General features: G+C 50.4%; 1 protein-coding gene across 1 annotated transcript in view; it reads left to right on the top strand.

Annotated features, from left to right (window-relative positions):
• The first annotated feature begins 554 nt into the window (after positions 1–554).
• Positions 555–20207, top strand: part of COL23A1 (collagen type XXIII alpha 1 chain) — a 190205-nt gene continuing 170552 nt past the window's right edge. Inside the window, exons 1-2 of the mRNA XM_086621813.1 lie at positions 555–770; positions 4775–4844. Of these exons, the coding sequence (XP_086477939.1) occupies positions 555–770; positions 4775–4844 (286 nt within the window). The remainder of the gene's footprint in view (positions 771–4774; positions 4845–20207) is intronic.

Raw genomic sequence — 20207 nt, 5'->3', positions numbered from 1 at the left:
TGGAGGGCGCCCGCTCCGCGCCCGCGGCTGCCACCGCTGCGCGCTGCCCTGCGCGGCTGCTGCCCGCCTCGGCGGCTGGAGCGGGGCCGCCCCCGCCTCTGCGGAGCGCCCCACACCCTGGAGCGGCTCTGCCGCCCCCTGCACCGCCCGGCAACGTCGAGACCCCGAGGGTGGGGGGGCTCGGAGGGCCGCGGGCGGGCGAGAATTGGAGGGGGGGGTGGGGGTGGGGGGGTGGAGGTGCGGTCCCCGCGGGGGGCCGGGCAGCGGGGGTGGGATTTGCTCCGCGTAATCCCCCATGGGGGGGCGGCCGGCCGCGCTCGGAGCATCCCCCCTTCCCCAGCGCGGGGGAGGCGGCGGGGGAGCCGCCACCCCCCGCTTCCTCCGTTTAAGACCCGGGCTGGCGGGGCGAGCGGAGGAGAGCGGCCGCTCCGCAGCTGCCGGCCCCACTTCCGCGGCGGGGCGCGCAGCGCACAGGGCGGGCGCTGGATGCGCCGCCGGGGGGAGGCGGGCGGCAGCCGAGCGGGACCCCGCGCAGCGGCGCGGAGCGCGGCGCGATGAGCGCGGGCAGCTGCGCCGCCGGCGCGGCGGGCACCGCCACCTCCGCCCTCTGCCTGCTCCTCTCGCTGACCGCCGTGGCCGTCTGCCTGCTGCTGGGCGCCAAGACGGCGGAGCTGCAGGGCCGGCTGGCCGCGCTGGAGGAGCGGGGCGCCGCCGGCCCCGGGCCGCTGCTGGACGCGCTGCAGCCCCGCGTGGAGCAGCTTTTCCGCGAGGTGAGTGGCGGCCCCGCAGCACCCACGGGCGGGCAGCACCCACGGGCGGGCGCGCAGAACCAGCCGCAGCCGCGCGGCGGGACGAGAAACTTGGGGAGGGCGCTCCGGCCCCGCTCCGGCGCGGGGCGCGCAGGACTCGCCCCCCGTGTCAGCGGCTTTTCCTTCCCTTTTGAAAAACTTCTTCGCTTTTCCCGAACTTTTTCCCTTTCTGCTGCCGTTTCCGTTAATCGGTCCGTAGGGCGAGGCGTGGCACAGCCTGGCCCTTCTGAGTCAGAAGAGCAGATGCCCCAGGTGGAAAGGCGGGCAGTGTCGTGTTTGGGAACATGCGACTCTTTCCCTCCTTCTATTCACTGGCGAAGGTAACCCGAGCACTTAAATACCGTTTATCTTTGGATGTAATGGACTATAATTTCCTTGTTAGAAATTTATGAACATGATCCCTGTTATCTGGACTATCACAGGGTATCATGTGGTCCAGCAGTGCTGAACTGATTTATGCCTCTACAGAAGACTACCAACTACTTCACTTTCAATCCCAGGGTTTTCTGGAAATAAAGACTTCACTACTGAAACATTGTCTCCTGCTCGGAGAGTAATTAACCACACTGATGCCCTTCTCCATAACTAAACCCAATCTCCGGGAGAAGTTATGTTTGATCCCAGGGTTATATTTTTCCCCAGACTCTGGTGTTTAGGTTTGGGGCTTTTTACAGGCAAGGGGGATGGGGAGGGCTCCCATCGCTCGTAGGAAACTCTTGAAGATCCCGCAGTTGGTCTGCTGGATTTGTGTAAACAGTAGTTCATAAAGTGCAGCGAGATTCAACACGGCTTACGGGGCTGCCGCAGGGCGCTCCCGAGTGATCGATCCTGACATCTGGGCAAGGTTTTACACTGGGGTTTTATTAATGGCCTGACTGGGGTGCAAAACATGGTGCTGCGTTAAAATTGTGGCAGCCATGAAGCCTCGATCATGCAAAAATGTTAATTGTACGCAGTGCCTTCCAGCTGGGAGCCGCTCTGGGGAGCGGAGCTGGTTCAACTGTGGACGAGGTGGGACGTGAGGGGGGACAATTCGGCTGCGCTGGGGAGGACAATTCGGCTGCGCTGGGGTGGACAATTCCTCGTGCTGCTTGTTACCGGGGCAGTTATGGTGAGGCTATTGCTGGCGCCGCTGCAGCGCATCCACTCTCCTGGAAACTCGGTTGCATTGATGTGCCTTGATAAAAGGGACGTGTTAAAAAATATTTTTGTGAAAACCCTGAATACCAGAGCAGAGGGGTGCCTGCGAGGCGTAATCACAAAATCTAGTTAACGTCTTTTCTCCAGGCAGGAATTAGCCTGCCAGTCGTGGCAGTGGTTCTGTTCCAATTGCTCCAATAAATGTGCTTAGCAATGGGAATGGTTTCTGTGGCACTGCCTAAGATCATGTGCAACCTCTTGCTGAGATTTAGTTAAGTGTGGAAAGCTTGTTTTGTACTGGGAGCGCTCAGATGGAGATTGTACAGGGGAAATAAAGCAAAACCACATAATTGGGTTTCTAATGCAAGAGTGAGCTTGTTGAAACATTTAGTATGACCAAACTTTTGTCCATATTGAAAGCAAATTTTGAAACGAGTAACAGATTCAAGGAATGCATCGATTGTGCTATCTATTAATAGTCACTGTAAATGAACTCACTCGTTTATGTTAAAGTTCCAGAAAGTGCCCATTTCTTGACCAAACTCCTCTCTGTTACGTAAGAGCGCTCGCTCGCCGGGCGACTTCTGTCCTTTCTGTGCTTGAGAGTTTCTGGAGAGCGAGAGAACATTTCCATCATCATGAACATCAACTGATGCCTGGGGTCAGGTTTTTTTGTTAAATTCTGTGTTGGTCCTCCTTTGAAGTTTACCACAGTATTTCAGAAGTGAAACCAAAGCTCCATATGCTCTTTGTCCACAACCCGGCATACTTTGTTCTCTGTCGCTACCCAAAAAGCATTACTCCATATACCAACCTAGAGGTTCGCTGGCGTAATTTATGGCAGAGCTGCGTATAAAGAGCAGTAAATACAACACCAACATGCTGGCTCTGTTCCTTTTAGTGTTGTTCAAATGTTTGGCAAGTAAAAGAGGATAGGAAATAGTAAAGAAAGGGTGAGTGTGTAGTTAAGGCAATGAAAGGCAATTTGGACAACTAGGATTTAGTTTCTGGCCCTGTGACAGGCATCTGTCTAACTTTGGAGAAATTGCTGATTTTAATGTGGTGGGACCTTACCCTTCCCTTGGCTGTTCTGGTGGTGGGACGTGCTGCAGGGTCCTGCTTTGATGCCCTCCGAAATGTTTTCCACCAGCATGGTCCGAACGAGGTGGCATCTCTGCTTGCTCTACATCAAAAGCCCCAGTTCGAAGGGCGTAGTTTTCATACAGGAGTGAAAATGTTAACTGGAGGATTATGGAAGCATCCAGTTGTTGTAAACAAAGCTGGACCGTTTTGTTCACAAAGGATTTCTTGTCCGCGGTAGGCAGAGAGTGTCCAGATTAATCAGTTTCATAACAAGAACAATTCAATGGGAGAACAGAGGACTCGCTCCAGGACTCAGGACCAGAGCAGATCTCCTCTGCTGTTTCCAGGGCTGCCTGCCGAACCAAAAGGATGGAAGAGCTTATTTTCCTTTCCTTGAGCATCTTCACCATCCAAATTACTTTAAAATAAGCGTATACGCTGCAGAAGGCAGCGGGATCATTCTGCTCTTTATACTTCCCTGAGGACAACTTCTCTGTCAGGTGCTATGAAACTGTGTTGATGTTTTCAGGACCTCTAAGTGTCACGGCTGAGCAGCTAGAAAGGAATGCATAGGATTTCAACAGCAGATAAAACTACTTAATCCCCCAAATAAAAGGAAAAGAACCTAATTCACAGGTAGCCCAATTCCTGAATAGTCCACAGTGTTCAAATATTTGAACACAGACTGGGTCATCAGCGGTGTAAAATTCAAGTCTGAAAACCCTGAATTCAGTATGTGCTTTGAATTTTCTCTCTTTGAAATGCGGGGACTCCAGTTATCAGATTATTGGTTTCTCTCTTGGTAAATACCGTAGGTGAGACAGAGCATTCCTGGAGGACTGAGCGTGCAACGGTTGCGGGTGAAGATGAGATATTCCCACCCTGGCTGGGCTGCCCCTGCCACGAAGCGCTGTGCCTGAGCTAATATAACGTACCTGTCATCAGGGCTTATTACCTTGGGCTTGGCAGTGTCCTCAATGCAGGCATGAACGTTTTGGTTGGCCTAGAGAGCAGGCAGAGCGCACTCACATCTGTCTGCAATATGCCACGTGGACGTTGCTTCAGTTTTGTGAATCTTTACGTGTTCTACTAGTCCCACTGATGAGTTTTCCACCTTGGAAATGGAAACACTGAGCTTTTGGTGGACCTTGGGATGGGTGAGCACCCCGGCCTCGCTGACAGTGCCCACCCTAATGTCCTTCATCCCTTTGCCCCTCTTATAAAGAAACCTGTAATATTCCACATAGAATGAATTTTAAGTACAAAATCAGCCAAATCGGGTCACATCCGTTGTGCAAGTACCTCCCTGCCGTGTCACGTCCAGGGTGCTTGGCAGCAGGTTCGCGCTTGGTTACAGCGGGGCTTTCCCCGGGGCGTTTGGCGCGGTGGAGTCACCAAACATGCCGAGAGGATGCTGACATCTGAGCACGGGACTCGTAATTGCTGCTCGGGATGAATCCAGCCCGCGGTGCTTGGCTCAAGGGACTTCTGGGATGTGCAGAAGGAGCCTCTGCCTGCCCCGTGTGGGGGCTGCAGACTGGCCACTTGCTAAGGAACATTTAGGGTTTTGTGCACTGCTACGGCACGAGCTTATCCAAAGATGCTGAACACAACGGGGCGGAACTGCCTCCTCTCGCTGGCAGGAAGCACGCTGGGTGGTTTGGCTGTTGGTGCGCACGCACGGTCCGCGTTGAGGTGCAGTATACACTCTAAAGGACTGGTTTTATTCTTCCTCCAAACAGAAGCTGGGTGAAGGACTAGCAAAGCTGCGGACGGCGAGAGAGGCTCCGTCAGACTGCATGTGCCCCCCAGGTAGGTGCAAACGTGCTGGCACAGCCAACGCCAGACTGCTCCGGAGCCGCCTGCTCGCTGGACCGACGCCGCTGAGCTCCTCCTCTCCTATTTTATATATTCCTCCATGTCAAGGAAAACGCATTTTTTTCCAAGCTGAAGCACTCTTTTGTGCTTCAGACTGTTAACTTCTTCCATTGCTTCGCTTTGGCCAGTTTACAGATAAAGGAGTTTGAGGTTTGGACAAAAGCGACGTTTGGCTATAAGAATAAAAGAGCGAATAGCTTCGCTCGGTTGTGAGCCCTGGGTGTTGGGCCAAACCAATTTAGAAGTAGTAACAAAATCACTGGGGCTTAATGCAAGTGTGATAATTAAAAGCTGCAGCCTCTCTGCCTTTTAGGAGGGTAGTGGCTGCTCCAGCGCTGCTTTGCTGTATGAAAGCTGTCGCTAATTGTTTAAGTTTCCTTCCAGAGTTTAATGAACTTCTTAAACTGTCAAAACTTCCTGTTCGGCTGTGGAAGTGCATGCTCCTTGGAAACAATAAACAGCTTAGATTAGTTTGTAAAGGAATCTCATTTATAGAAATGCTCCGTTAAGTGCTCTGCTGTCATACCGAAAGGCATGAATGACACTGGGCTGAGGCACTCTGAGCCTTTTTTTTTTCTTTCTTTCTTTTTTCTTTCCTCCCTTTTTCCCTTTTTCCCCTGTTCACTTTTCACAGTAGTGAAAGATGTGCAGTGCTTCGATGAAGGAGAATGTATAGGCATGTTACAAAGCCTTGCAAGCAGCAGATGGTTCAATTCTGGTTTTAAAGAAAAAACCAAACCTTAAACACTACATGTAGATGCATAAAAGGTAAATGAGCAGTCTCAGATTTTCCTGCCATCCTGGATATGAATCCTACCAGAACGCACAGCGTTAGTCCGTACACACAGGATGAAAAAGATGGACTTTTTCTCCATGAGATTGTGTGTAATAACCTCAGAAACATTTCAATAACGATACTCTTAAATGTGCTGCTGCAGTTGTACTCGCTGGTTTTCCAGTGAAGGCTCCTACGAGCATCCCGTGCTCCTCGCTGCCGTGTAACCAGACCCCATCAGCTGAGACACAAATCGTGCTTGTTTCCAGCTCGTTATACACTGATGGTCAAAGCAGTTTTCTCCCTTCTGATGCACAATCCAACCAAGTTTGTCAGCCTTACGGTGCTGCTCTGCGAGCTGTGTCTTGCTCTGATCTGTGCAACTGGGACACTACTGGTGCGCTTAAGTGGTTGAGAGGCTTTTCCTTTGCTCTGCAGAAAGCAATTGGGATTGAAGAGGCTCCTTTGTGGTCAGGAAAGGCCCAATTCGGTTCTGGGTCACTGGGTTTGCTGGTTGCTGTGTTTGAAGATGGGAGGAAGAGAGGAGGGGGAAGGTTTTCCCACGTGCTGCTGAAATACTTGTTACAGTCATTAGTAACGAATGTCAAAGTAATTCGGGAGCTGAAGGAAGGAGAAGTGATTCCCTGGTGGGCAGGAGACGTTGTGGCATCGGTGGCTGCTCCTGGCTGCTGCTGCTGGGGAGCCGAGCACTGCGCTCAGGTGGGGATATGCTGCCGAGCTGTCCTGAAGCCTTTCAGCTATTTTTGAGCAAATCAAAGGAATCTTTACACGTGTTTCTTTTTTTTTTCCCCTCTTTCTTCTGAAGAAGGCTGAATTGCCTTCTGCTCTGTAGTTTGGTCTGGAAACATCCCGAGAGCTTGTGGCCCTCACTGGCGTTTGCTGCGGAGCTACACCAGGTTGCAAACTAACAGCTAAGCTTCAATTCACCTCTGTGCACCAAAAAGCAGCCCCTGGGGAAAAGAAAATCTCCCCATGGAGGGGATGGGGAGATCCTGCCAGCCCTGCCCATGGACACGGGGATGCAGGGACCGTGATTAGTGTTGGCAGCCTGGGCTGCAGCCCCGCTCCTGCTTCCTGGGGGCAGCTGGAAGCTGGTGGGTATCCCAAATGCCCGGGCTGGGGGCTTTCCTCCTCCAGAAACCCCACTTAAGACAACATCCTTCTCCCTGCATTTAAAGCAAGCTCACCAGAGAGCTGTCGATGCTGTCTGCGTCCTCATGCCAGTGTGCTCCCTCCCTCCACACCTCTTTGAGAAGAGGGGGACTCGCCACCTCGCAGACCCCTGGGCAGCGGCGGGAGCGAACTGTGCTCGGAGCCCTGTGAGCTGGGCTTGTTTTAAACATCATCTATTTTCCCTTGAGGCGAGTCAGTTTGGGGTTTTGGTGGGGTTTGGGGTGGTAGTTTTGGGGGTCGCTTTGATGAAAACAACTTGCTGTGCATTAAAAGCGGTTCGGGACAAGGTGACTGTGATCTGGTTAGAAGTTAATTAAGGCTCAAGTTATTTCGACTAGAGCAAAGCCGTAAATCAGTGCTCGTGAAACAATCAATCAAACCCAAACCAAACAAAGCACGCTCCCTGCAGGCAGCGCCCTCCAAAAAACCCCAAACCGGCCCATTTTGTGCCCTGCAGTAAGTCCCCCGTTTGGCTCTGGGGCTCAGCCGGGTTGTTAGGAAGCAGCTTGACCTCCGAAATGGGATGCCCGGGATGCCCGGGGCTTTCCGGGCCGGGCGGGGCTGCGGGAGAGCGGCGCGGGGGCGGCCGGAGTCGGGCCCGGTGGCCAGCAGGGGGGGCCGGTGGCCAGCAGGGAGTCCCATGGCCAGCAGGGAGTCCCGCGGCCAGCGGGGGATGCCCGCCGTTTCGTCGGGGCCACGGAGGCATCACCGTCGGCGAGGAAGCTGGTGGGAGCTTCTGGCAAGGGCGTGTAGTGATGGGACAAGAGGCAATGGCTTTAAACTGAAAGAGGGGAGATTTAGATGAGATCTAAGGAAGAAAGTCTTCCCTCTGAGGGTGCTGAGGCACTGGGACAGGTTGCCCAGAGAATTGTGGCTGCCCCATCCCTAGAAGTGTCCAAGGCCAGGTTGGATGAGGCTTTGAGCAAGCTGGTGTAGTGGAGGGTGTCCCCGCCTGTGGCAGGGGGGTTGGAACTGGATGATCTTGAAGGTCCCTTCCAACTCAAACCATTCTATGATTCTATGATTCTATGATTCTATGAAAAGTGATAATAATTTTTTAAAAATTCTTGAAAAAATTTCTACCCTGGCTCTGACGCTGGGCATGCTGTAAAAAGGTGTCTCCGTAGTTGCTCTCAGCATCTGTGTGCTGCTTTGAGTTGAGTTGTTTTGCTTTAATCGTTCAGCCAAAGCGATGGGTGGGGAGACACGATGACAACAACTTCATGTCACTTTGGCTCCTTCGTGGTTTGGGCATTTCTGCGGCTGAGGGAGAGGAGAGCATCCTTGGGGCTTCAGGGCAGCTGGACCAGGTGTGGGTCAGGCTCCGAAATGCCTTGACAAGGCGGGTTGGTGACCCCACTCCTGTGAGGAATGTGGCCTTTTGCCCCCTCCAGCTATTTGGGACGGGGCTGCAGCGGTTGCGTGCTGCTGGCACTGGGCAGGCACAGGACAGGCTGTCCCCATATGTTGGCTCACTGTGAAACAGCAGCTCGATATTTTTATTATTGTCGTTCCCTGAGCCACGCCTGTAGTATTTTGCTGAGAGGCCCCTCATCCCCTTGTGTTCAGCCGCTTTCTGTGGTGGGACCCTCGCACAGCCTTCAGCAGGTGCAGGACCACTTGTTTATATGGCATTTAGAGCAGCCTCCAGCTGATGAACACTTGGAGGTGGGTTGAAAGCAAGACTAAAACTTCATGCTTGCAGACACTTGGTTTGCAGTTGTGCATTCTCTGACTACCTTTTTTTTTTTTTTAAGGAGTCTTTTTTATTTTTCCCTCTTGTATTTTTAAGCAAGTCTTTTAGAAACCTGAGGTGCAAAAGGCTCTTGTTAAATACAGTGTTTGCCATGCCATGTCTTCAGGGTCTGTGAGAAGGTGCCTCAAGAGATCGAGGTGCTGGATGCACCATGCTAGACCCTGAGAGCAAGTGTCTTCTCTTAAATCCAGGTTAAAAAAGGGTTAAAACAAGCCCCACTCCACAGAAAATGCCCTGCCGACAGCTAGTCCTTGCTATATTGCAGACTGAGGGTGTGAAAATCTCCAGCTCTTTCGGCTGCTCTTGCACTGCCTGTTTCAAGGTATATGCCTTATTATTTAACAGTACCTCCGCAGCCTTTGCACTCCGGAGCCTTAACTCCAAATTTCCCGGCTGCTGGATGATGCGTATCCCTGTCTTCATCTTGAATTCACGCTGAGATGGTGTCATATGCTTTTGAAAGTATGTATATATTACAAAACAGTGTTAAATGTTCAGTGTAGTAATCCGATGTTCCAGTTAATATGTGACAAATATTTCCCAATAACGGCTTGGCAGCGGGAGGAGCGGAGTGGTGCTCCAGCCTGCAGGACGGCGGATTGCTCCATTTCTCGGCAATTCAAACCATGTGTGCTTGGGGAAGCCGATCATTTAAAATCCTCCCTACCTCTGCAGACTCAGCAACTCCAGAGGCTCTCTGGCTGTGCTGATTATTATTTATATAAATTTTTATTATTTATTATTATTACTATTATTATTTTTACCCTAGCTCTGTACACGGGGATCAGCTTCTCCAACTGGCCGGGGAAGTCTGGTGCAGTACTTATTGTGTTTCTTGAAATATCTGCCTTGTTTTTCCTGGTGTAAACGTTGTCTTCAAGTGTCACTCGCTATCTGCCTTCTCCTCCCGTTGTCTCCCCAGGTAATTAGCACAACAGAATTTCCCTAATTGCCAGAGATCAAGGAGAGGGCTCTGCTTGCTTTGTAGTCCTGACAAGCGCAGATGTTTTCCAGGAGGCCAAACGGGATGCGCTGAGCTCTGTCGGGCTGGCGCTTTGTTTCGCACTCATGCATGATAGCAGCTCTCCATTACCCCTCTCTTTTTACATCTTCAGTATCTGCGTCTGTAGTGCTGCGTTTGTGAGTCAGGGGTCCTTCAGGATAGTTAAATAGATACGGAAAAATAAAATGCTTGGATTTGGTAAATTAGTGGTGATCTCTGCTTTTCTGAGTTGCTTTGCATCTACTGGGCTTAAACATTTGAAGTATTCCTTAGTGGCACCTCAAGAGACGCTTTTCTGCCTACTGAAACCATCAAAACTCAGTATTTTTCTGTAATATCTATGACTTAGAATGAGACAAAGAGCTTTACAACATCTTCAAGTTTTAAAGTATTTCCTAAATCTGCCTTGCCTCGGTTTCCCGTACCCTGCCAGTCACTTCGCTTCAGCAGGGTTTACTTTCTCTCTCTGATTTTGCCCGTGGGAGGCTAGAACATTATAATTACAATATTAGTATAAACAGGAGGGGTTTTGCACTAAACTTAAAGACACAATCAGAATTCTCTCCTGCATAGAAAAACCTGTGCCAGGATTTTAAGAAATGAGCCAGCAGCCAAGCTTAAAGCACCTAAATAACAAGAACAACTGGCTGGGAAGGACTTTTGACAAATGGTGCCATTAAAATGCAGGCACTTAACTCTGTGTTTAACTTGTTTTCGAATCTCACCCCTTCAAAAATATGATCTGATTGCAGATCTTAGCAGCTTTTTTGAGCATAGAAATAACTGCTGGCTGCTTTCCATCAGCTCCTTCCTGGCGACCATTCCCCAGTCCCTTTTGGATGTTTGTGGAAGGCCCCAAGGACATCTGGAGCCGTGTCTGCACGCCACATGTGCGGGAACCGCCAGCCGCCTGCTCCCGGGAGCTACCTGGGATGGGTACGGATACCCTCCGCCTTCTCAGTAGAAGGTTCCGGAAGGCAGCTGCCACAGAGTGTTGGGCACCCATCTCATCCTAGGGAACCTCGGAGCTCTGCTTAGGGACTTGTTTCGTGGCTCCAGGAGTCTCTGTTAGTGGAAACTTAACGGGTTAGGGGGTTGTTTTCGTGAGCGTTTGCAATAGATGGATATAAATGGAGGAGAGGGAGTCTCGCTTGATTTGGCATCTCCTCCCAGCCGTACGACTTGCATGTGTGTTGGGTGCTGTAGGTGCCAGCCAGCAGAGGGAAAGGAGCCCCAAGTCCCTCTTGAAAGTGGAGGAATGATTTTCTCGTGGCCCCTGGGTTGCTGTGTGTCCGCAGAGCGTTGCTGGCACTGCGGCAGCAGCCAGGTACGGCACGGCAGCCTCACGGGGGGTCTTCTGCTCACGCTGGCTTGCTTCTCACTATTGCAAAGCCACTTTTGGTGCTGCTCCGCACCCCTGTTGAGGAGCTCGTGGTGGTGGAGGGAGCGGCGGGCAACAGCCAGGGGGTTTGAGTCTGGTAATTTGGGAAGTGCTCTCAAACCAAGCTCCCCAGCACGTTGGCATCCGAGAGAAGGCACGTCCTCTGCTCAGCACCCATCCAAACAATGCCCTAGCAGATCAGCTGCTGTATCAGCCAGCAGTGACATTTGACGTCCCACTGAGGTGACAGTAAATGCTGGATGTGGCCAGGACTTTCCGAGGCAGGAAATAACGTGGTACCAGTGTTATTCGCAGAGCTGGCAGCGCCTCTGACATGGAGTCAGAGACGTGGGCTAAAAGGCAGTCTGGCCTCAAAACCACCGGCGCAGGAAAATGGGCCGGAGCCGGCTCCCGGCGAGACCGCGGCAGTATTTATCCTGGTGGCGTTTGGTGCAGCTCTGGCGTTTGAACGCGGAGGCCCAGAGCGGTACACCGGGAACCAACCCTTTCCCAGCAGCATTTATCTTTAGACCACTTCAGCAAAAATTAATTAAAACTGGTGACATCAATGGGAGAAGGCTTTGAAAATTTATTTTTTCTAAGTCTGCCAAAGTTATTTGGAGTGTAATGAAAACTACAAAAATAAACCTGATGACCATATCCTCTGCGAGAGGCTCTGTGTAACTTTATCTTTGTCTCGACATATGAAGTCATTTATCCAGGCACGGATATTTTTTGCTGCCAGCCCCTTCAGCGCTGCCTTTCCAGAGAGGAGGCTCTGAAGCAGGTTGGTTCAATGCTCATGGACTGATTCACCTGGGAGTTTCCCATCACCTTCCAGTTGGTTTCCTTCTCTTTCTTGTTCAGACGATGGATGAATGTTACCCACATGAGCAGCGACTTGGCTTTGCAGAACTGGTTATTGAAAATAGCCTGCACTTGGCGTGGTACCTACTGTGTCTCCATGCTGTCTCATTGAGCCAGTAGTGCCGTCATCTCCTGTCCATCCTATACGTAACAGGATGGGAATGTGTTTCAGACCCAGCGTGCCTTAGGTTGATCTTATCGTTCATGCAGTGTTGATAGAAGCAGGTTTTAGCACAGAAATTATTTTTCCTGAAGCTGATCTATTCCTGAAGCAAGAGCTGCCTTATTTCTCTGCCATCAAGGAGCTCCAGGCTGGTGTTTAGTGGCTGGCATTGCACAAATACACGCTGCGTAGTACGGACGATCACCTGCGCGTGTGGCTGGGAGCAGGTAGATAGCAGCAGTCAAAATCAACCCGGAGCAGAGGGGCTGTAGGACTGTTACACATCTGCTCTCGCTGCACTGGCTGGGTGTTGCTTCATGCCTTAACAGATACTGTTGAATAACTGTCCCTCTGGCCTCTTTCAGGGAGCACCAGCCCAGGGAAAGGCTGGACAAACAGCCCCATCTGCCCCACCAGCCTCTGCCCTCGGCTTCCCACTTGAGAAGTCCCGGACTATCCATAAACCTGGTGTATCTCCTGTTTTGCCATTCAAAGACCAGGAACATTGCTCTTACCCTGCTTGTTTGCTCCTGTTTTGTTGCTCTAAGACCCGGTTGGTTTTTTTACTTTGTAGAGTTTCAAGGGCAGAATCCAAATATATCTCCAGCACTCCTGTCACCCCAATAAAGGCTGGAATTAATCCCCAAAGGGCAAATCTGTCAGTAGCTTTTGGGTTATTTTACAGATTTCTGGGCAAGAGAGCCCCTTTCAACTCTTGTTAATAGAGTTTCCTTAAAGGAAAGTATTCCTCTGAACTCCAGCAGCTAAATAGCGTGCCTTCACGTTACCAAATTTGCTCATCCTTCGACCTTCATATTTTCATGGGAGGAAGGAAGGTAAATTGGAGAGTGAGACCTGTAGTCGGTTGTAGCTGAGAGTCCTAAGAGGATTTTAACCAAGTAATTATGTTGCCCCTGCACCACTAACCGAAAACACAAGGTGAGCATTGCTCATGCCAGCTGGGATCATACTTAAGGCTCCAGGTGTTGCAATAACCCGAGCGAGTAGGAATTTTACAGCATGAAAATCCTACTTTTGTCAGAGCCTTTAGTAGCTGCTGAGCTTGGTGCATCCCAGTCTTAATCCGGAGCGTGGACCAGCATTTACCTTTATTGTAGCAAGTGGCTATCTAGATCAGCAGTGAAATTATTTAAATTATCACGTCTGATTTGCAGAGCATGCAGATCTTGCTCTGTGGAACGGCGGTGTGACACCAGCAGGTTTGCCCTCAGATATGTTAAGGGGGGGGCAGTTCTGGATCTGTGTGACCAGGTGCTCCTGCACCTTCCTTTTCCATGAAGCTGGTCTGGCTGAAGAAATCACTGAAAAGCTATTTTAAAGCAGCCAGTGTGGAGGATTTGGCTACAGGTTTGTCCATCCACGGTTGTGAGGAGTTTGGAGACAGCATTGCTGCAGCGGTGTCGCTGGGGTCCCTTGGCCCTGGGGTGCTGGATGGGGAGGCAGAGACGTGGTGGCTGTACCGAGCTGGGGCTGGGTGTGCTGGAACCGACCATTGAACTGACCTCGCCACGCACGTGCATGAGGTACACCACCCTCTGAGTGACAGGTTCTCGTGGTGACACACTGCACAGAGAAGTTGCATGAGGAGACAGATTCAGTTGCTGATCTTTATTTCATTGCACCTGTCCTGCTGTGATAAACTGGAGAATAAAAAGGCTGGATTCTTTTCTGCTTTTCTAAATCGGACCCAAGAGGCCACAGTGCTCGTCATTTCGCAGCTATGACCCCGTGGTAATCCCATCGCTTGTATGCAGCATCCAGCCCCAGGGGCAGGTGATCATCTCTGCAGGCTTTGGCTTTCCACCCCGAGCACGAGCCTGGTGGGCACAAGCATTTGCCTTAATGCTGCCTTGCAGGTTGCGCTCACGTAGTTTAGGGACCTAATTAAACCTCCACCTGTTCTTCGTTTGTCACCATCAGTCTTTGTTTTATCATGTGGCAGAAGATACGCTGGTGCAAAGATACTCCTGGACGCTGGGATTTGGCAGCCTGTGCAAAAACAATGAGCTTCTTGGGTTTCATCCCTGCAGCAGATGGATTGAGCTCCTGGCTTTTTGTACAAGCGAGGCAAAGAGCTGCTGGAAATGCAGGGGATGGCAGGTCCTGAGTGTCCCCCTGCCCACCCAGCATGTGCTCCTTTGCTTTTTTTAATGTGACCTGGTGGGGCAAGAAGGAGAAAAAACTGCAGGTGCAGGATAGATGGAGTGTAGCCAGGGGGGCTTAAGAGAGCCTGTCACTGGGGCAAACGCTAAAGGAAGCCCACCTTTTTCTACAAATTGGAGTTGGGGAAGTATTCTTGAAAGACCTCACATTCATCTTGTAGGCCCTACTGAATCTGGGTTGGGGTAGGGATTTGGGGCTGCGTTGGTTGCATTCGAAGCTGTTGTTCATGTTTCTGACTCATGTTTAAATTTGGTCTATTTATGTAATTATTTATCGAAGACATTACGAGAACTTGGCTTCTGCCGAATGGCGGCTGCCCTTCATGGTTTATTTTTTTGAGATGATTGCAATCATAACAAGACTTGAAGGCCAAGAAAAGCCAAGCTTTACCTGAGGACGGCTGTGTAACACAAATTATTGTTTAACCCCCCTGAACAACCCCATGACAAGAGCCACTGACCCCCGATGACACAGGACCGTTCATCAGAAGGTCCCTTTCGGTGCAAGTTGACTGGGACCATTTATGCCAAGACAAGTCCAGTGGTGGACTTGGCTCCAGCCTGTGTGTGATGTTTCTCCCTTTGCTTCTGGTTCTTCGTAGCACGAACCGTGGTCGTTGGCTGTACAAGCATCATGTGGAGTCCAGTGGGCCCTGGGTGGACCTCTTAAACCCAAGCTCTGTGCACCACATAAAAATTTTACCCCTCGTGCCCCTGACTCTTGGGCAGCTTCCCAGCAAGTATGACATGGAGAGGGAAGTATTTACAAAGAAAAATTAAATAGGAGTTCCCAACCATCTGTACGCTTGTGGTCAGACTTCTGAAAAAAAATACTGGTAGAGATGAGGTCTATCAGTACAATACATCTGGAAGTGTTTCTTTCTGGCTCGAGTTTGTCTGCATTTTCTCCCCATTTTGTGCTGTCTCCGAACAGCCCCTGTTCGTGCTACTCCAGTGTGCAGCACGCTTGGTGCAGGAGGATCGAGCAGGTTTGTGCTGCTTCGCTGCTAAGAGAGATTGAAAAGCTTGGATGAGATCTTGAACAGATTTTTCTTTTTCTTTTTCTTTTTTTTTTTTTCCCGCAGCAAATCTGTCTGGAAGATGAGAACAGTTGGTATTGATATGATCTGCTTCATATTTTGGGAAGCTTTGGCAGTAACTGCTACCAAATAATGATGCTTCTGGGTCCCTATTGTGCAAACATTTAAATATGTTCAACCATGTTGTGCAGAGTCCCTGTCAAGAGACTTAAAGCGCCGTCCTGGGGGCACTTGAGGGCATGGTTGATTGCAAAAACGGGTCCTGAGAGGAACAGTAAGGAATGTACGTCCCATTTCTTAAAAGAAAGCCTGGCTTTTTGGCTACTGGCAACTGGCGTTAGCTTGTCTAAAGACAGATGGTTATTTATTGGAGGGGGATTGGATGGGAAACGTGCGGTTGGTAGTGGGTTGTGTGCTGTTGGTGTGGGTGGTGATGCTCGTCTGTGCCATGGACACAGGGACTTCTTGTGTTCGTTTGCTTCTTTAATTTTTTTTTCCTAAGCTTTGCATCCTAAACCACAGCTTTTCCAGCTCAGTCCTGGTGGTTTGAATCGGGGATTATCATAGTTATTGGGGTGACTGCTGCGTGAGGGTCTGCCCCTGCTCTGGTCCTGGGTCCATGTCAATCTCATGCTGGAGTGCAGTGCGAAGGCAGAGGTGCCCTGACCCTGGCCAGAAGTTGCACCTGCTTTTCTCTTCTGCTGCATTTTCGTTTTTCAATTTATTTTTTGAATCTATCCATTTTGTACATCAGGACTGTGCAAAAGTCTCATTTTAATTCCAGAGATATAGTTAAATTCCCCAAGAAAGGGTGTTCAGCTCCAACTTGGGAGTTAATGCAGACCACTGACTTTAAGGGTAAAAGCACTGTATTTTAGCTCCTTGAGGGTTACTTTAATGCAAATTAAACCAGACTTTAAGGAACTCTATTTCATTTTCAGAGTGAAAAGATTCACAGTCTTTAAACTGTTTTTTCCCACAGACGGAAGGTCAGAGTGCATCTGTGCCTTGCAGCATCCCTGGGCACTCGGTCGTGCCCGGGTGCTGGGGGCAGGCGGCCGTGCTGGAGACGATCAGACACACAAGTCTGGAGTATCTGGAGGAGCAGTGGCACAATCACCCCCCTGGTTTGGTTCCCCTTAGTTATAGTGACATAAAGGCACATTCAGGCCTTTGATAAAAGCCAGGCTTCTCTCCTTTTACACACGAAAAAAAAAAAGCAGAGAAGGGGAGGCTGCGTTTTGTTAAAGTAGGGACTTGAGATTTAGCAAAGCAAAAACCCCAAACCTCACTTTTTTGAATTAAGAAGGGGATCTGAAGCTGGAAGCACCCCTTCTCCATCCCTCCCCTCCCCATCAGGTCAGTGGATATTTCCAACTCCCACCACCACCACCTCTTCAGCCGCGTGGTGGTCTTTATAAGGAAGAAGACTATATATACATATGTATATCTCTCTCCCATCCCGTAATAATCCCATATATATGTGTACATTTAGTGCTCGTTAAGTGGCAAAGCAAAATGCAGTGAAAACAGAGGTGCAGGGAGTAACAAACATGTTCCTTCATCTTGGTGAATAAATGGCCATCTTCTTTTACTGGATTTTATTCTGGGCGTTGCTTACTGCAGGTTTTAGCTCCTTTTTGCTCCAGTTTGGCCCTGACCGACGGCTCTGTGCCGAGAGCGCTTCCCCGCAGGAGGTTTTAATGCAGGGAATGGGTGAAATCGGGTGGCTCCATTCTAATTTGGGTTAAACTGGTAATTATGTGTTGCTCGAACACAACAGTCTGTTGAAATGTTTTGTTTTAAAATTGATTTGGTACCTAATTTGGGAAGTTTTGCCCGCCCTAGCTGGCAGCTCCCCGTGGCTGTACCACTGCCACGAGTCTATATGCCACGACGACCCCGGAGTTCAGCCACTTTGCACAGCGAGCTCGGTGCCGCTGGCGGGGAGCCTGTGCAGAGCCGCCGTCACAAAGTGATGTCAAACTCAGCACTGATGCCCCACCGAGCTTGGCCTTTGCCACCAGATGTTGAAAATAGTGGATTTTTTTTCCTGGGTGTCAGATCATGTGTGCTCAAGGGAGAGGAGGCACACACATCGAAGCTTCTTGATTTAAGGTCCAAAAATCCCATTTTGTAGCGTCTGCACACGTAAGAGTGTTTTATTCTTTAGCTGCTGTCCTGATGGCTGACATGCTGCCAGCCCCAGCGAGGAGCCCTGGACCTAAATGCCTCGCAGCATCCTTGTCAGGGCAAAATAATAAAAAATACTCGGTATGCTTTAAAACTTACTTACGTTGAAGCTTTTAATGCAATTAAAAAAAAATCCAAATGCACATTTAAAGAGTGATGAAATAAGCAATATGTCTTCTCTTGATTGTACAGCTCCCAGCTCTTTTTCATGGTGAAAGGAAGAGCAGTGCTGACCACCAGCCTGGGGCCGTGACCTCGCAGGGACCTGAGAACCATAATGCTGAGCCTGTGTTGCCAGATTCTTCCCTCTCCCCTCTCTCACATCCCCTCTGCCCCCAGGAATGATCCCAAAGCTGGCTGCTGCCTCCCTTCCTCAGGAGCCAGGAGGGACATCAGGAGCATCTCTGCCTCCTCAGATATCTCAGGGAGGGGAGTGGAAAAGGCAATAGGGCTGCTGTTCCTGTGCAGGACACCATGGCTTGGTGCACATTTTTCCCCCAGGCACCCAGCCCGTTAGGCAGCAGGGCCACCACCTGCTCTTGCTGGTAACCGTGCACAGCTGGGGCTGCTGATGAGCCACCCTCAGCCCCCATATATCCGTGGGGCAAAGTCTGGGGCTGGTGGCTGCCTGTGAGGACTGGTGTTGATCTGCTGAGGCTTTGTGAGGTGCTTTGGCAGTGTGGATGGGGCTCCAGGCTGGTGGGACGTGGCTCTGTGCTCTCCGTGGCCAAGGTGAGTCTGTGGGTGTTTGCTGGTTTGGTTCTCAGGAGGGTGCAGCAATGGGACAGCTCACAAGTGTGTGCTCGTGCTGATGTTAGTGGGGCTCGCCCTGCAGCCTGGGAGCTGGGGTTATGGATGGGTGTCTTTGAAATACCTGAATCCTCTGCCTTTTAAAATAGAGGGAGGGGGATTAAGGTGTACTGGAGTGAAGCTCATTGCGAGCAGGAGAGCAGAGGTGTGTGTGTATTTATGCACACCATGTGTGCGGAGGAGCTATGTGAGGTCTGGCCTGTGGGTGGCTGTTGAAGCAGCCTGGGTGCTGTCTTGGGAAGTTCTTTGTGGTTTTGATGTTGGAGGTGTGAGGCTGTAGCCAGGCTCTCTGTGTCCTCTTTGTTGCAGGAGATGGTACATTGCCCCGGGGGGCTTTTGGTCAGACTGGGGGCATAAGTGTGTTATTTTGAAATCTGTTTTAACTCATCCCCTCTCGAGCTGCTGCAGACCCTGCTGTAATGGGTGGATGTGAGAAGTGTCTGACAAATGTGCACCTTAAGGAGGAATCATCAGTAGAAGAGTGAAGTGGCCCAATTTAAAATGTTAAACTGCAGGATGCCTCTGAGAGGTCTTCACCTTCCTGGCTGTTTTTTTTTTTTAGTGCTTTATTTGTCTAAAGTATTGCTCTTACTCTGGACCAGCTGCAGACCCCATGTGTGTTCCCCACCCTCCTGAGCAAGTGGTTTTACTGGAGACCCCTGCAAACCACCACTGGTTTGTCTGTAAAAGGAGTTTGAGTATTGAGAGCACTACCTGAGATGGCTGCTCCCTGCCGATGGGCAAATGCCGAGCTGAACCCTTCATCCCAGATTTCCCTCTTGTTCAGTGGGGTCAGGGCTGGGTGGAGAGCGGGGACTGAGCCTGACCAGGGGCCCTGGTGAAACACCAACGTGGGGTTTGTGCAAGAATGGTGGATGAAGTAGTGGGTTGATATCCCAAAAAGGTGACTCCTAGAGATGAAGTTTTCCAGGCAGTGGGGGGAAAGTTAGTAATAAGGCTAATTGGCTTCTGTCTGTGGCAGCCTTTCCACAACTCTGACTTCAGTGTTTGTCTTTGGGGGTTTTTGTTGGGTTTTGTTGTTTGTCGTTTTTTTTTTGTTTGTTTCTTTTGTTTGTTTGTTTGCTTTGTTGTTTTTTTTTTTTGAGTGTCTGTATTGGAGCAGAGTAGTGTCAGATAAACTTTATGGATGGAGACGTTTTTTGGGGTGAGTGCTACACAATACAAAGGAGATGAGGCAGGGGAAACCCTGAAAAACCCCAATCTGGAAAGGCCCTGTGGTGGGCAGTGACTGCTAATTGCTGTTCAGCTCCTCATCAGCGTTGATGGAGCACAAACTGGTGGCTGTTAGTGGAGCTGGTGGATGCAGAGGTTGCTGCTGATGGGTGCCAAATTTTGTGTGGTCAATGCCAAACTCCCTGCTGTTAAACCTCAGTGCTTGGTAGAAGTTAGGAATAGCCTGGTTTAATGTAAAATGGGGCCCTGGGTTTAAGCCATTCATCTCCTCTGCCAAGGAGTAACCAGTGGCTTAATGAGCGGGACCAGCTGAGGCATGGCTCTGGGCTGGGAGACTGATGGGAGACCCCTCTCATCAAGGCCACTTACTGAAGCTGTTTCCACTCAAATTAGGACACAATGACATGGCCGTTAACACCTGAGACATTGAATAATAACGCCTGTTAAAGGCAATTTGTACTTATCTCGTCCTTGAAGTGCAGAAGCTGGAAGGAGGCTCAGCCCGGGACCAGAGGTTTGATTTCCCTGTCCCGGCTGCCAGCGATTTGACGGGGAGCCAGGAATGCTGTGGGCTGTGAAATGTTTTTGTTTCGCTTCATCGGGTTTGTGCAGCCAAGTCCTAATCGGGGCTGTCGTTTCCAGGGAGGGAAAATGGGAAGTCTGTGTTTTGAACACCTCTGTGGGACCGTTGCAGGGAAAGGGTCCTTCCTGGTAGTTTTAAGAGAGCTAAATGGTGCT

The sequence above is a fragment of the Tauraco erythrolophus genome, chromosome 16 (assembly GCF_009769465.1).
Source record: "Tauraco erythrolophus isolate bTauEry1 chromosome 16, bTauEry1.pri, whole genome shotgun sequence".
NCBI lineage: Eukaryota > Metazoa > Chordata > Aves > Musophagiformes > Musophagidae > Tauraco > Tauraco erythrolophus.
This window is presented reverse-complemented; position numbering and strand designations above follow the sequence as displayed.